Source organism: Acromyrmex echinatior, chromosome 9 (genome assembly GCF_024713525.1).
Source record: "Acromyrmex echinatior isolate Ae372 chromosome 9, ASM2471352v2, whole genome shotgun sequence".
Taxonomy (NCBI): Eukaryota; Metazoa; Arthropoda; class Insecta; order Hymenoptera; family Formicidae; genus Acromyrmex; species Acromyrmex echinatior.
The window spans coordinates 6476563-6491177 of record NC_141860.1 but is presented as its reverse complement, the minus strand read 5'-3'; the positions used below and the strand labels follow the sequence as shown (position 1 = coordinate 6491177).

Sequence of the window (14615 nt, the reverse complement as noted above, 5' to 3'; positions counted from 1 at the left end):
TCAAAATATATGTAGAATTAAAAGTCGAAATACCCTATATGCACGTTTTATTTGTTTTTTTAATCATTTAGAAAACCGGTTCCATCGTTGATCTCCTCCGTATAATTTTTTGCAATATCATCGACGAATATATCAATTTTTTTGCAGTCAAATAGGATTCGTCCAAAAATTCGAAGACATATAATATTTAAATAACAACAACATTACTATAACATAAATAATGTTGCAGAACAAATTTCTACATCGATCTTGCAAAAAATGAACGGACTTAGAAAAAGTTAATATTTATTCTGGGATATTAAATTTCTAATCTGCGAATCGGGGATCAGCTTTATTCTTACTCTCCTTTCTCTCTGTTTTTCCGACATCCTGGTACCATCTGGCATTATAACTAAAGTCCGAAAATATATGAAAAAAGGAAATTAATGTATTCTTATTATTTAATAACTTTAATACCTCAATTTTGAATGAAGAAAAAGATGAAATGAATAGAATTTTTTTACAAATAAAAAAAGAAATAACGATAGAATAGTATACAAATAAATTATGAAGAAAAATTTAATAAATAGCTGAAGAGAAATAGATAGAAATTTGATTATTTCAAGTATATTTTTTAAAATAAAAAAATGTGTTTAACTGTATTTACGCTCGCATTAGAAAATCTCATTTTATTAATATTACGTACCTCCGTTCGTAACGATCGATTAAATTAGTACATTTATGAAATTTTTCAGACATTATTTTTTGTCTAAATATATTCTAAATATACACGCGCACACATGTTCATGCTAGACGAAAAAAAAAAATAATGGTAATGGTAAGAGTTAGTAAAAATGCTAAGCGCTTTTACGACATGTGTGTTCTCCGATCTTTTAAAAAAAAAGAAGGCATGTCCAGGTATCCAGGTATCCCGCCAGAGTAGCCGATGATTCCACCTGAACTGGTTCACGCAAACATATAGCAAGAACGGCGTTATTCTAGAGAGGGAGCGTGATAGAAGGGGCAAGCGTTCTTGCATGTAAATGTCATTTTAAATGCTTTCGCAAGGTGGTGGCGACTTTTAATATTTTGGCGGCCGCGTCGCGATGACAACGAGACAAGCCCATATCGTTCTCAGCATCTAAAATACCGTCTCAAACTTTTCGCTGACCTGAAGATAATGAAGCCTTTCCGCAGCTTCATCCAGTATGCGGGCTCGCGAAATCAGGAATGAAATGGTTCACCCAGTGTTTTACCTTCCGCGTAGTGTCTCACTGGTAATCCCTCGAAGTGCCGAGTTTGTAGGAAAAAATCGACAGTAATTGGTAACCGGGAGTCTTTTCCCTTGAAATAATTGCCGGTACGTGCGTTCGCGTGACTAGGTCGGTGGTATCTGAGACGCGCGAGCGTCAACGCGGGAAAATTGTGCCGCGCGTAAACGTCAAAAGGGAAAGGCGTTGCATTACTACTTTCGAAGTAACTCTCCTCGTGCACTCTCGTCACGCGTAATCGTCATCGTCATCGCCATCCTCGCGCCTCGTGGTGCTATAATACGTGAGGATATTGCTGAAGACGAGATTCCACGAAGCACGAGACACTCGGTCTCTCCTCTTTCCGCTAGACGGGCATTACACCAAGGTGTGACGTCAATGTCCGAGGTTGGCTAGCGATACTAAATCCATGTTTAAGGGAACAGACAGCGGCGATAGAGGCGGCGGTAGCGGTAACGAGGAAGATGCGGCAGGTTCATCGAGAGGGAACGAGCTTTGACGTCAAAGAGGAGAGCGCGCATCCTCGAAGAAGAGGAAGCCGCCGCCATGCCGTGCCGCGCGACTGAAGAAACTCTTCTCAGTTCTCGGGGCCCCGGCCCCGGCCCCGGCTCCGGCCCGACCCCGGCCCCGGTCCCGGCACCCTGGCAGGGGCTGCACAAGATGCCGATAAAAGGAGAGGGGGGGATTAGTCATGTCTTCGTGTGTACCGGCACGCGCAAGCCCCCGTTAAAGTGGGGCAACACCACCCACGTTCGCAGGCAGGATAAAAAATCCTTCGGGGATCAGGGAATACTCAGTTTTGAACAAACCATTAAGCGAGACGATCGAACCGAGACGAAGAGAGACAATCGCCTAGTCCCTCGATCTTACAAGTCCGCGTCGGGAATTCCGAAAGTCACCGAGACTCTCGCGTATCTTGCGCTGGTCAGTACCGCATGCCAAACTTCGACTGGCGAATCATCACAGAGAATCGCCAGGCTAAAAAATTGTTAGATCGTCAAAATATTGTCAACTTACGTCACATGGTCGAAAGATCTGTCAAACGGTCGGTCAAACCTGAAAAATTTCGATTCGAAATACCGTATCCCGTATTCACGTTTTCCAGTGTCTCGCTGAGATTCGCTAGATTTTGAATTTCAAAAAAAGCTCAATAAACACAAAATAATTCCCACGGAAAATAATTCATTTTCAGTGGGAAAATTGATCAGTTAAAAGTTTAAAAAAAATCTCATTGAATCACAATTCTGATTGCAATCTCTGATTGCAATCATTTATTTCCATCACGTATTGTATTATTACTCGAAAAGTATCCGGAAGACAAGCTGACATCATTGATAGAGAGAGAAGGATATTTAAATGAAAAGATATTATTTCACTGTGACTAAGAAACGTGATAAAAACAACATTAAAAAATAAAAGAAAAAACACCCGAGGTTGTGTTAGAAAAAAGTTATATGTGACGAAAAATCTCAAAAGAAGCTGAGATCCATTCCGGACTATCGAGAGTCAAGAAAGAAGAAGAAGAATAAAAAAACAGCCATCGACAAAGACTGCCAATCTTCGAAGAAGATCTTTTGTGCAAACTTTGAACTTATCAGATCGACAATGGCGGTATTCAGCGTTAGATTTTGCCTGCCTGTTCTTGTCGTCTATGTCATCGTCAACATGCCGCTCGTTCAAGGTCGGAGTCTAAGACGACGACACGGACATCATTCTCATTTGAATTATTACAATTTCGAGGAATCGCTGCCACGAGATTTATCGAGACGTCTCGATGACGATCTGGAATACTACCGCGATTTCCAAGGACAGAAGAAGAGTCGCGAATACTCTCAAGTTCTGGATCGACCTTTGGAGTACGAGGACTCGGAGGAGCGAGTACCAATGTCCTTCCATCGATACAAGCACGAATATGATTCGAAAGATCGCGAGTCTTTACGAAAGGATTTCCCGCGCAAGCACAATGACTTTGACGCGCTCTCGATGAGATTCGTTGCTAGGAGAAAACGTCACAACAAATTTGAGACTGTCGCAAACTATCACAGATTTAATCCGAAAGACGTAACCTGGCGATTCGAAGATGAACTCAGGGTGCAAGAAAAAGTTTTCGAACTGGAAGTGAAGCAGGCGCAGAACAGCTCCATTTGCAACTACACCGTGGAGTCAATCCCGGACACCCGGGGTTCCCGGGTACCGAAGGATCTGGAGCACGTGAAGTGCAATCACATCGGCAGCAGCTGTCAGGGTACCGGCACTTATTGCTGCATACAGACTTACAGAAACATCGAGGTATCCTACGGCGACGGCGACACGGAGACAATGAAGCTCTACGTTGGTTGCGTGTGTGCCCTTCAGGTCTTCGATAGTATGATGAGCTCGGAGATATCTATCAGTGATTGACACCGAGAACTCGATAGGATAACTTGGGGGAGACAGGAGAGTAGTGACGATTCGCTTCGGTGATGAATTCGCCTCGGTGGCGACGATCACTGGCGGTGATCTTCGAACCGGCACGAATCGAGCGAGACGCGTCTTCGAAGGAGACGGCGATTGAAACTAAGCAAAAAAAAAACTCGACTGTATTGTCGCGAATGACCTTGCAATTGGCAATCCGTAGACGAATGGACATCTTTCTTTCTTTTTTTTTTTTTTTTTTCTTTACACAGGAACTTGTTTGAAGATTGCGTCTAGTGACGCGCGAATACCGGGAACTTAATAGATTTACTTAAACGTTTGACGTTAGTGACAGAGAGTTACGGAACTGCGGTGGGACGGTGGGAGGAGAAAGTTACAAAAGAGCGGGACCGCAGCGTGCGCTCAAGATGGTCTCTTCTCAGTTTTTTGCCCCCTTCGTTCTGAGATCATTCGCAGTCGATGATATACATGCGTAGCCAACTAAATCACGATCGTCCCTCCGACATTATTGCCCAGATAGCATACGACATTATATATATGAACGTTTGTACGAACATTCGTACATTCTTCTATGAATGTTTTTAGAAGTTTGGTGCTGTATGGGTGTAACACCAAAAACAATGAAAACAATGGAACTAGAATAATAGAGTCGCTAGGCATCAAAGCAAATTAACATACATTCCTAAAAATTTACAACTCACTTTTAAAATAAATTCAGAGTGTCATAAGAGAAAGAAAGGAAAAATTAGTGAATAAATAGCAAGAATTTTTTTTGGTGCGTGAAATTGTGCTGAAAGAGAAGCAGCAGAGATTGTGATAAAAAAGTACCATAGTTCCGTTCCGTCTTTTTTCCAAGACCTTTCTGCGGGCCTCATGTCGAATTGCAATGTCTAAGCATCTCTCGGATAGTACATAAGATTCAAGTGCCGTGACGTGTAACGTCGCCTAATAGGAATAAGAAATTATTGTTTACGCTTTAGGTATTTATAGATTCTCTCGGCCGTGTTGTTGCCAAACAATGTGATAAAACACGTACTCGATCACAACCAATCGCTCAGGTAGTGTTAAATCCGGTCAGACGTGCACGTAGCACGTACCCGAGTGCAATTATCATCGCGCATTCATCACGCGCGTCGTTTAGATGGATAATGATAATTGCAAGAGTGAATCATGAATATCCGCCGCGATTGACGCACATTATCTATTTATTGCATACATCTTGTACCATCTCGCCTATTTATTTTCGTCAGCATCTATCCATTTACTTATATTTATCTATTTATTTATTTATTTATTTATTTATCCGTTTATTTATGCAGGTATTTATTTCGAACTGTTCATGTGCAGCATGTAATGACAATTTGTTCTCAATCTATTCAATCAAAGTGATATCATTTTTTCGCAAAGAAATAAGCAAAAAGCTTTGAGATAATTACGAGCGACGGAAGGCGTGTACTTGTTACAATTTACATATGTTAATTGGCATATAATGTGACTGATGTAATTTAAGATATCGAACATGTAATTTGCAACCTACTTGTGAGTTTCTCACATACGCAATTTTAGCTTATTTCTACGATTTTTTTGATATATGTACGTATTATGGAATAAGAGACGAACAGTATTAAATACCGATAGTTTGATATCGATATAAAATTGTAATTGTAAAATTATCACACGCGTGTACTTTTATATTCCTGTAAAAGATTATACTGCTGTGGTTTAGTGAAAGGTAAACAGTATTAAAATAAAAATGTTTTTCTGTAATAATTCTGCATCTCTTTTGTATTTTTTATAAACGCTCCCTATATCATATTAAAATTATGAAAAAAATGTTCAAAACTATGATCCTTCAATTTTTCAGGATCAAAGTGGCGTGAATACAAGGATTGTTTATGTTTTGCTTGTGACCAACGGTTCATACAAAATATTTTAATTTAAAAATACAATTATGCAATTTTTAAATTATCATTAATTTAATTATAATTAACTTGATTCAAAAAGAAATGTTTAAATTTAAATATCCAAAAATATAATACTGTGCTGAACAGAAAAGGGATTTCCATGTTTCCCTCCTATTTGTTTACATATGCTTGTTCACATTATTTCCCCAAGTATACCTTTTCCTTTATCTACTTTTCCAAGTAATTTTTTACTCTAATGTTCATTATTGGTTTTCGTTACATCGAAAAAAAAAATGCATATCTATATATCATATATTATAACAAGTCACGATGACTCTTATGATCTTCGATTCTCTCTTCGATAAAAACAACTCTAAGGATTCCCCGTTTTCCATGAAGGAGTCTCGGCGAGCCGGTTTCATCGCCAGGAAGCCTAGCGGATAGACGATCGGTCTGTGACGAATACAGGTACTTCTTCCACAACTGAAATCCTCAATGTTGCTACACACTCGGCAGCTCTGACGTATGTTGGGACGGTCTTTTCGGTTGCGCGGTGATTCACAGCGAATTCCTCGTAGACGCGTCTTCCGAGGAGGGATTTCCCTGAGAGGTTCCAGCGCGAACCTCTCGGAGTCTATTCGAGATCGCGAGTCACGAATCGAGTTACCAATGTGCATAACAGCGCACGTATTGGTAACCCGCGTTGCAACATAATCATCGCCTGTGAGCCACAGCTCAGGCATCGCGCGGTGCATTGCGAACGAGAAAAAGAGAAAAGGAGATAAGGAGAACGCGGAGGACTAAGGGAGAGGGCCCTTCAACGTGGAGGGGGCAGGGCAGGTCGGTAACGGAAGACGCGCGATTTGAGATATTGCAAAAATTTCCGATGTGTCATCGCGCGGAAACGCTGAATTTTAACGGGGTATCTCTTCCCGCGTTTCTCCTCTACAACGACTGCAACCGGCTGACATTCGCGCGAAGATATCGTGCGACGTCGACGACGACGACGACGATGAGAATGACGAAGGCGGTGATGGAGAGGGGGGGGGGGGGAAGGGGAGGAGGGAAGATATAAAACCGCAAAGAGACGAAATGTTGCGCTGGTGTCCGAGAAAGACAAATGGATATATGCCTAGAGTTTAAATCAAGCGCGCGAAAGCGCAAATTCTACGTATGGTAAATAAAGTTTCAAGTACAGACAGTTTATATTCTTTTTTTCCTTTCTTTTTTACTTTTGGTCTAAAACAGATGTGTTATATCGTTGCACAAATCATGTGAAAAAAGTTGCTTCGATTAAATTAGATAAAACTGTAATATTTTGTAAATTATGGAATACTGATTAAAAATTTCCTTAACCCTTCATGGTCACTTGGGGTCCGGAGAACCCCAAAAAGGTGTGAGACTTTATTTCTAAGGTCTTTTATTAAAACGGGACTTAAACTGTCATTTATCCGAAGTTTAAAATACCCTTCTTGCACCTTCAACCGCATGTTGTTCCTTGGACGTCAGCCTTTGCGATTTTTTTAAATATGTCAAATTAAAAATTCTTTAAAAAGCTACTGCATTTCCATATTCTACAACGTTTAAAGTATGTTCAGTAAGTATGTTCAGTAATTTCTGAAATTTTAAAGAAACCTGTAAATACAGCAATCAATTAAAATGTTGGGATCATTTTGGTCCTTGTGTGTCTACGAAGGATTAAGCAAAACCATAAAAATAGGCAGATTTTGCTGTAGCAACATTTGAAAGTTGCCACTTTGGATCTAATAGGAAAGTATCTTTATTTGTTAAAGTATTCTTTTTTTTGGTAATTATATCTTAATCTCTTTTCGCATAGAATAATAAGAGCTAAATTGATGTAAAGAAAATACGAAGTAATTTTTCAAAAAAATATGCAATTTATAATATACGTACAATAAACTACATTTTTTTAAAGCATTTATGTGTTTCCTTTACATCAATTAATTTATCTTATTATTTTGTTTATAGAAGATATAAGTTATCAAAAAATAAATAGTTTAGCAGATAATGATACTTTTCAATCCGATTAGATCCAAAATAACAATTTTCCTTACAGAAATTTACTAGCTAGTTTAATACTGGCCAATTTATTACTGAGAAACAGTAATGAATTATTTATTTGGCGTACTAAAAGTATTAAACAACAGTGCTTAAAATTTTTAGTACTTAAAATTAAGTAATTAATTACTGTTTTTTAGTATTGGCTAGCATTTCTGTAAGAATCTCAAATGGCATCACAGCAAAATCTATCCATTTTTATATTTTTCCTTAAGAAAACTTTTGATCGTCTTATAATCTACAAAATAAAATAGTTTCAGCCAATTTGACCAAAATCACTTTTTCGTACGATTTGTATGGAGTCTTTTATGCGTTCAATCGTAACGATCTAGGTTGCAGTCTAATACTTGTACAATTCCATCCGCGGATACATATATAGAAGGAAACGCGTGTGGCGCGGAGTTTGCAAGTTCATTTAACTGTGCCGTTAATCTTTAACAAACCTGTTATTCCGTGTCTAATGTCGACTCGCGTATTAAACATGAATGGCAAAATCATCGTTATCATTATTGCAATTCGAATTAAGTGAAGTGATGTGTTTGCGAAGTCGATTCTGCCCTCGTAACTTGAACTTTGATTTCTCTGCAAGAACAACTCTGCGAGAGAATAACTGAGCTGCAAAGAATTTTATTTACTGATCTTTTTCAAATTCTTTTGAACTACATTTTATTAATTTCCCCTGATCTTTAAATTTTAACGATTTGCGTGAGCATAAAGAATTTTTATAGTCCCGCGCGATGGCGGACACGACTATTGACAAGGATATATTTACAGGAATATATTTACGTATACTTGAAGTATAACGATCGGCTTACGACGACGGCACAGCCGACGGTACATTTTACACTTTAGCAAGATAATGAAGTGTAATCCTATATTTTCTTCGCAAGAATAGGAACGGCTTTTTTGCGAGTTTTTTGCGCGAGCGAACTTTTCCACGTTGTAAGCGGCAGTTAACAATGGCCGATCACTTTTTCCTTTTCCTATCAAATTAATGAGCAGGGAAATATCAAGTTTTTCGAGAAACCTCTGATTTTAATATAAATCTTCGATCACATCGAGACATATGCTCGAGACGGGGACCATTGTAAAAGAAACGCGCTACGCGCGCGATTTAGAATTCACATAAGAAGAAGAATGCCCTATCTCTCGAGAGCGAAACATTATTTACGATAAAATTCTTCTAGAGGTCGAGCAGGTTCACACTCGATCTCCCAAAAGATAATGTTGCCGTCCTATTTTTAATCCAGACGCTTTAAAAGTGCTAATTTTAATATTAAACGCGTAACGCGCTCATCATTCGCACCGGAAACCAATAAAAAGAACGCTTTATACCGACGTTTTTCTGCGTCCGTCCGATCACCGGGCGAGTGTTAACGTGACGCTAGGCCATTCCAAATTGGCTATAATGTAATTTTAATACTGCTGCTTATGATCGGAATCTCGGGTACCTTGAAAAGTCGGCCGGTGCAGCCGGTTTTAACGAGCGGATCGTATTCTACGATTCTTTGAGATCCACGGCTTCTCTGCATCGCCAGTCGTCAAATCATCGCTCGTCGACTCGCCGACTGACATTTGCGTGGGACGATTGCGTGGAGCGGAATAGAGAGAGATGTTAACAGGTGATAAGGTATGCAGAGGGATGCCCCGACCGGGCACATACCGCAGTCTCTGATTTGCATGCTAAAGTCACTGCGAAGGCCGCCGCGAGCTCGCTAAAAAGTATTACACGTCGCATGTATGTATGTTTCTACGCAATGCGCCGATAATAATGGCTTTTACGGGCGATAACGAAAACTTACTGACTGACGTGACTTTGCGAAATATCGACGGACGTCAACCCGAGCAAGATCGGATATCTAGGCATTTATTATTCAAGACGTAAAGAGAAAAATGTTCCTCTCCTTTTTCTGACGCACGAGCAATAAAGTTGCTGATGGGATCAATCTACGATCAGAAGGGGGAAAGATATTAATTGCTCGTCGGAAAATAAAATTTATACGTAGCTATTCTAAAACAACTATTCTGAAGTAATTCAGAATATGAGGTATTACTGCGACTCTTCGTTAATAAGCAAATTCGCTATTGCAAAATCTTTTTAGTATATTGCGAAAAATGTATTAAATTTTAATAAATATTTATTTGAATAATGTCAATTAAACATTTACTTATTTATTATAAATAAATATTTACTCAATAAAAAGAAATGATAGTTAAATCAAATTAATAGTTTTTATACCAAGTAAATATATCTTTATTTAATATTTAGTAAATGTTTAATTAGCATAATTTAAACAAATAATTCATTAAAGCTTGGTATATTTTTTTCAGTGCAACAAAGTGTTTTGTTTTCTTTTCGTTTTTCGATTGATTGCAATGCACATATAAAGTGACGTTTTCGATGAGATTAAATTTAAGTTTTAAGCCTTAAGAAATTGATCAATCACAATCAAATGTGAAGAGAATAATCGACTACGATTGGTTAATTTCTTATAGCTCAAAGCTCAAATTTTACACAGTAAAATCTCATTGTAGACTTCGTTTAAAACGTGCGCGCCCGAGAGAGTAATATCGAATTCTTACTATTTTCCAGAAGAAAGAATTATTATGTATTGACGAAAATGTTTGAAAGTGAAAATTAAAAATGGAAAAGACATTTGATTCATTAGATATATTATCAAGTTATAATTTTTTATATATATATATGTATATAGATCTAAGCTCTGTTTTGAATATTATAAGAAACTTCTTCTTTTTTAATAAATTTTTCTCTCAAGAAACTTTTTGATTCCACTTAAAGTTAATTTATGAGAACGTCTTAATTTCATAGTTCAAGCTTCTCATTCGAGAACAAGAAAGATAAAATGAATGCACGTTCTTCATATCGTTTTTAATTTCTTTACAAATACATGTATTCTTTCGCGTTTGGACGAAGCAGTGTTTTTGATATTAATTCTTTAGTCGACGTTGCATGTGTCGCCCGGTCTACAGCAGCACGTCCGGCGGTAGGATTTAATTTCGCATTTTTTTGTTATTGCTCACAGCAGAACAAAAGCAAACGTTCTTTTTTACTGCTCTCGTCGTTTTTTCTGTTTTTTCGCCGTTTCTTGACCCAATTAACATCACGGCTCCGTTTCGTAATACGAAACAAAATTCCATATCTGATGTAAAATAATCGAATGCACGATAAAACTGATACTACGTTCATCAATATTATAAACATTAAAAGGTTACAGTATAGGCTGACGTCAATGTCGTCAATGGCAAAAAGAAATTTATTAAATTCAATTAGAAAAATTGAAGTACCGGCTGGCAAAAAGAACCGAAATATAAATTAAAGAAGATGAAATATGTAGTTTCTAGATTGGAACAATATTTAAATGAGCATAAAATGTGCTTGCGCGACGAGGTATCGCGAAATATTGCAATTATTTTGCCGAATTAAAATCATGAGCTGGAGAAAGTGAATCAGAAGTACGTTCAACTGATACTTTATGGGTAAATTTTTGGCTTCAAAAGCAAATCTTAACGATTCATTTTAATATTCCCGCAAATTTTTGTAAAAAAAAATGTTGGATTGAAAAAAATGTAAAATTTTAACAGAAATAGAATTAAGATCTTATACCACGCAGAAAACTAGTTTGAATTATGTATATGAGCAAAAAAGTGAATGTCACATGGATGTCAAAGAATTCGTCTTATCCGCTGCAGTGCAAAACGCTTGGAAGTATTTGCTTTATTTGCGAAATTCGACTCTCAGACTCGTTCGTCTCGAGCCGAGAATTCTGGCGATTCGAGAGTTGCGGCATTGCGGCGGTAACGCGGATCATCGATAAATTGCCGGAACAAGCCGGGCGGCCGACGCGACGGCCGCGATTCGGGAGCCCTTTTTTTCAGGCACACAACGACACACGGTTACGATACGGAGGGGACGGCCGACGGCGAGTTGTGGACCCAGGCAAAGCTCAGTAGGACGTAATCGGCTGAAGGGATTTCGTATTTATCGTACACCATGCATATATCCCTCGTAAGCGCGCGAGCGCGCGTATTTCGTTTGCTGCGAGAACGTCCACGGATACGTGGAACGTGGGCCTGTGGACGCGCGCGTCCATCCACGTGTACACGTGGAAGGAAACCCGGCGTGGATACCGAGGAGAGAAAGAGAGAAAGAGGGATGGTACGTATTTCGAAGACTATCAATCATTGGTAACCTGTAAAGGATCTAATTATCCTGGAGCTGACTGGGCTCCGTTCGCTGCACCCACCGCTCGTCTTGTCCACCCCCGTTGGTGGTAGCGCTTCCACCCCCGATGCTTCGTCCCGCTCCTCCCCCGCCCCCTCTCTCTTTCGGGAGGCCCCCTTTTTCGCTCTAGCAACCACCCTTTTTCACAGGAGAGCAAGGCGGACGAAGACAGAGCGGCGACGAAGGAGGAAGCGAGGGATTCAGAGGGGAGGGGATGGGGGTGAAATTAGAGAGAGAAGGATCGCAATTGAGAGAACGTTACGAGAGTGCAAAGAGCGAGCTTCCACCTTGAGAGAAAGAGAGAGGGGGGAGAGAGAGAGAGAAAGAGAGAGAGAGAGAGAGAGAGAGAGAGAGAGAGAGAGAGAGAAAAAGAGAGAGAGAGAGGTGGCGGGTGTCGGTGCGCCGCCTTTTTTTCGTACACGCCAGCCCCATGTCTGGCGGCGTGTGTGCGTGTGCACACGTACGTGAGGCAGTGTGCGTGCGTGTGAGGCAGGTGTATAATAGTGAGTGCGGGTAGTTGGTTAGGTGGCCCGGTCGATATATCAGGGCTCCGCTGCAGCTGTCTGTCAGGCTCGCGAACTCAGCGCTAGACGACGGGCTCGGGGTCTAGAGAAAAAAGCGACGGGCTCATTCCTTCTCTCTCTTCTTCTCTTTTTCCCTCTTTCATCCCCTCGCTCTCGCCCTCTTTTTTCCTCTCCGTCCTACGTTCACATCCTCAACCCTTCTCTCCCTCAACCGCTCTCTTTCTTCCTCTTCTTCCTTTCTGTCTCTCTCTCTCTCTCTCTCTCTCTGTCTCTCTGTCTCTCGTTTCCTCTTCATCCCTTGCTATTTCCCTCTCTTTTGCTGCTTCTGGGTAATTTTTCATCGTTGCAGCGGACGACAGAAGCGCCGCGACGGCGGAGGCGGCGTTGCCGCGGATACGCACACGAAGACGAACGTAGGCGCGCGCGCGCGCGCGCGAGCGAGCGAGCGAGCGAGCGAGCGCGAACACGAACGTGACTCGAGACCGCACGGGGGTGATGGTGCACCGATACATGCGATCCCGCGGACGTACAGTGCGCACGATTGTCGGATATATCGTAGTGACGCTCTGAAAAATTTAAGAGCGAAAAGGAACGCACAAGTTCCTCCCTTAATCCTTCCGCTGCCAAAGCTTCCTCGCATTCTTTACGCGCGGCGATCCGACGAACGTTGTAGGTATAATCTATTTTAGGTAATACAACATATTATGAACAAATAATTATATAAGTATTAATAAAGTACCGCACTGATGTACGCGGTCCACAATGGTAGAAATATATTTCCAATGATCCCTGTTAATCTTGCCTTAAGATGACTTTATTATTCCTTTGAAAGCAGTAAAAGTGTTGATCCTTCAACGTATTAATGTCAAAATCAATTTAATACTAGAAGTGAAAAATCTAATACTACAAGTAAGTTTCATTTATATATTTTTTTACATTATTACATGCATTTGTTTTTAATATATTTATTAGATATTATCAATTAATCTTATAAGACAAGGTGGGATCAGATCTGGGGCCACTTTTTTTGTAGCAAAACGAAAGTTCGAGAAGAAAGAGTTTATAGAACTAAATGATTTTAATAGAATGGCAGAGTAACATTTAGTGGAATTTTCATTGCTCCTGATTATTTGATATAAAAAAAACCGTATCTAAAATCTTTCAATACTTTTTTATTTTTTAAAAAAGTAATGACAATGTAGGCAATGATATTGCAATTATCAATATTGTGTGTGTGTGTGTGTGTGTGTGAGGGTAGAAAGAAAAACTTGTTTTGAAAATATTAACATATTTAACTTTTCATGTATTGCGGTATCTGTTACGTAATACATGTCTCTTTTTGCGCGCGTATGTGTGTGTGTGTGTGTGTGTGTGTATCAAATCATATTACTTAATTATTATATAAAACAATTTTAATACAATATCTACATGTGCACGTTTGAAGTAAAAAATATTTTACACTTACAATTAGTAAATTTGTCGTCGTTTTACTTTTCAGAAAACTGAAGAAGTACGTAAAGTTTAAATTTCAACGAGACACCTGAGAAAGATTTCTATGACAATAAAAACTAGAGGTACTACTGTCATGCGTACAATATAAAAAATTAAATTCATCGAAATTACACCGATTTTTAGCGCCCGCTGTATGATACCAGGGCGTTTTCCACTGTCAATGAGGCGCACTGTACGCAGTCGGAAACCACCGCAGCCACGTGGACCAACACACGCGGAGAATCCGCGAAAAAAACTGTCCAAGGCGCATGCATACTCGCAACACACATACACATACATACACATACATAACAGAGAGAGAGAGAGAGAGAATATACGAAAGCATGGAACACACATGAAATGCGCTCGCGCTTTACACGGGCAGTGCCCCACGAACACCCGCGAAAAATCCGCTCAATCACACCCTCACACGACCGCATCGCGTATCTGTCCACGTGCATCCACATGCGCTTGTCCCTCCCTTTCCCAACGGGGTGCGAGAGAGCGCGCACAGGCACATATACGTGTAGATACATACACATGTATACACACGAGAACGTTGCGAAGATCCAGAGATGTGGATACACAGAGACAGACGCGATAGTAGGTAACCCCCGCGAGACCCCCTGCGCAGTCACCCCCGTCTCTCCTTCCTCCACGTCCTCTTCCTCCTCCTCACCCCATCCTCTCTCGTGGTAGCAAACCTCTC

General features: G+C 40.0%; 1 protein-coding gene across 1 annotated transcript; it reads left to right on the top strand.

The window, feature by feature from the left end:
• Window positions 1-3: 3 nt before the first annotated feature.
• On the top strand, window positions 4-5435 carry LOC147908535 (uncharacterized). Its single transcript, XM_087409136.1, has one exon. It carries the CDS (start codon window positions 2856-2858, stop codon window positions 3648-3650), a length of 795 nt encoding a protein of 264 aa, XP_087265262.1. The 5' UTR covers window positions 4-2855; the 3' UTR covers window positions 3651-5435.
• Window positions 5436-14615: the final 9180 nt, after the last annotated feature.

What these genes read in the sequence shown, in the direction of transcription:
- LOC147908535 (XM_087409136.1), top strand. Translation starts at nt 2,856, where the DNA reads ATGGCGGTATTCAGCGTTAGATTTTGCCTGCCTGTTCTTGTCGTCTAT.